This window comes from Phalaenopsis equestris, unplaced genomic scaffold, assembly GCF_001263595.1.
Source record: "Phalaenopsis equestris unplaced genomic scaffold, ASM126359v1 Scaffold000063, whole genome shotgun sequence".
NCBI classification, from domain to species: domain Eukaryota; kingdom Viridiplantae; phylum Streptophyta; class Magnoliopsida; order Asparagales; family Orchidaceae; genus Phalaenopsis; species Phalaenopsis equestris.
Window position 1 is genome coordinate 232311 of NW_018164505.1, and position 2459 is coordinate 234769.

Here is a 2459-nt window from a genome sequence, read left to right on the forward strand (position 1 = left end):
TATATATATATATATATATATATATATAAGTATAATTTATATATTTAAATTTTCAGTAATCCTTGCTCATAATCATCGTTTGTTGTACCTTATTAATTAACTTTGAACAGTTAAAAAATTATCTTCTGCTTGATTTTATTTACACAAAAAATAAGAATGCCATTTTACCCTTCCATCTGTTAGTGAATGGTGTCTAACATAAATTTTGCTATATGCGTCTTTCTTATCCATATCATAATTGAAAAGAAGATAAAACTAGTATCTTTTGACAAAGTCACAAAAATCTCACAGATAAAGCCAAATCGGTGCTATTAAATTGGCGAACACGCTACGAAATCATATTCGGAATCTCTCGTGGCCTCCTTTATCTTCATCAAGACTCGAGGCTTCGAATAATCCACCGGGATCTCAAAGCCAGCAACATTCTCCTCGACGGAGAGATGAACCCCAAAATCTCAGACTTTGGCATGGCAAGAATTTTTGGTGGAGATGAAACGGAAGTGAATACTAAAAGAGTTGTGGGTACATAGTAAGTATATAAATAAATAACTATATACACTTCGTTTCATGGCATTCGAAGTCAGTCCTCAATGTATACAAACTCATATATCTAATTGTTAACTATGATATTAAATTCCAGCGGATACATGCCGCCAGAATATGCAATGGACGGCGTCTTCTCGATGAAGTCAGATGTATTTAGTTTTGGAGTTTTGGTGCTGGAAATCATTAGTGGAAAGAGGAACAGAGGGGTTTACAGCAGTTCTCCTCACATGAATCTTCTTGGCCACGTAAGGTTTAAGTACTGAATAATTTGATCACTAATAATCATTATTTTGTCTCTTATGTATAATTATGTATAATGTATATATGATGCAGGTATGGAGTCTGTGGAATGAAGAAAATAGCCTGAATATAGTTGATGAAACAATGAACTCTGATTTCTCAGTTGATGAAGTTCTGAAGTGCATAAAAATTGGCTTGTTATGTGTTCAAGAGAGGCCGGAGGATCGGCCACTAATGTCTTGGATAGTTCTGATGCTGGCTGGTGACAGTGGATTGAGATTGCCTGAGCCTAAACAGCCTGGATTTATTTCGAGACTTGCGGTAGATTCTGACTCGTCGTCGAGCAAACAAGATTCAACTACTGTAAATTATGATATATCAGTTTCAATTATTGAAGGAAGATAGACAGACAGACATATAGATAATTTTTTAGGATTTATTTATTTGGTTTCAGGTGTTTGAGGATTCAGAGACAGTTATAGTTGAATATAGGTGCAGTATGCTTTACAATTGTTTTTTATTTTTTTGGCTGTTTGGATTTTTTTCCGGGAGGGATTAATGACTGTTTGGAAGATGAAATGGTTGCTTCTATGAAGGGAATTTCGATAAGAACTATCCTGTCGATTTTGTAAGGAGCCGCTAGATTTATTTTCATTGTTTTCGAGCTTTATAATACAATGGCCTTTTTAGCTCATAATGGCTTACACGCAATGTGCTTCCTTGGGGATTTTTTCTTTTTTTGATGCCTCAATGAATCAGGTGCTATACTTTAGTTATGGAGGGGATCGCAAGAGCAACAAAATTAATATGTTTCATAGGAAGATTTACATGCATACCACTCAATTCAAATATATTTTCATTTTTAAAGTATGTCTCCTTGTTTATGCATGAAAAGATAGATTTAACCTTTGGAGAGGCAAAATAGCGATACTCTTATGTGGTATGAAACTTTTTGTTGGTATAAATGTTAAAAGTGATGTTTAGATGTTAGATATGTAAATAAAGAGGAACTTGATGGTATGCATCAAACAATCCAACTCGTGCATTTTGAGCTCATCTTTCCGCTTCAAGCGATGGAAAATTCATTATGGGCGTAGAATTACGTTTGTGCCCAAGTCTTTATAAGAGCTCTCATTAAATTTGTTTTTTAGTTTGTCTTATTTTAGTTTAGATCCTTTTGTCTAGAGCCGCTCTAAGGCTCCATCTTGTAATACCGACTTTACTTGTTTCTGCTCTCTGTAACAAAAATTGAGCACTGCTCTTGTTTTCCCAAAAAGAGAAAATTTAGTAAATAAGACAAACTAACAAGAAATTCTTTGATTTTTCGGAATAGCAATATCCAAAACCCGACATATTTCAATAGAAGAAAACTGGCACATGTAGGGACCCTCAAAAAGTGCTGCAATGAAACATACCTTTGAAATTAGTAGCTCAAAAATAAAAATCCAAAAAATATAACTTTAAATGAAAAATAAGGTCACAGATGTGTGGCAGTAGGCTTAGAAAAGAGATCCAACACCATATGTTATGCCCAACAATTTGTTGTGATGAGAGCAACAAATGATTAACAACAATAATACAATCTGTTACTTGCTGATGTGAGTCAAATTCATGACAATTCCTACATAATTTGTGCAATTTTTTTTATTATGATGATTTTACATTTTTGGAAT

General features: G+C 33.8%; 1 protein-coding gene across 2 annotated transcripts in view; it reads left to right on the top strand.

Annotated features, from left to right (window-relative positions):
• LOC110019606 (receptor-like serine/threonine-protein kinase SD1-8) overlaps nt 1-1484 on the top strand; it is an 11777-nt gene extending 10293 nt beyond the window's left edge. For both annotated transcript variants that reach the window (XM_020717341.1, XM_020717340.1), the window contains exons 6-8: nt 292-529; nt 641-791; nt 880-1484. In XM_020717341.1, coding sequence (XP_020573000.1) covers nt 292-529; nt 641-791; nt 880-1191 — 701 coding nt within the window. In that variant the 3' untranslated portion in view covers nt 1192-1484. The remainder of the gene's footprint in view (nt 1-291; nt 530-640; nt 792-879) is intronic.
• Nucleotides 1485-2459: the final 975 nt, after the last annotated feature.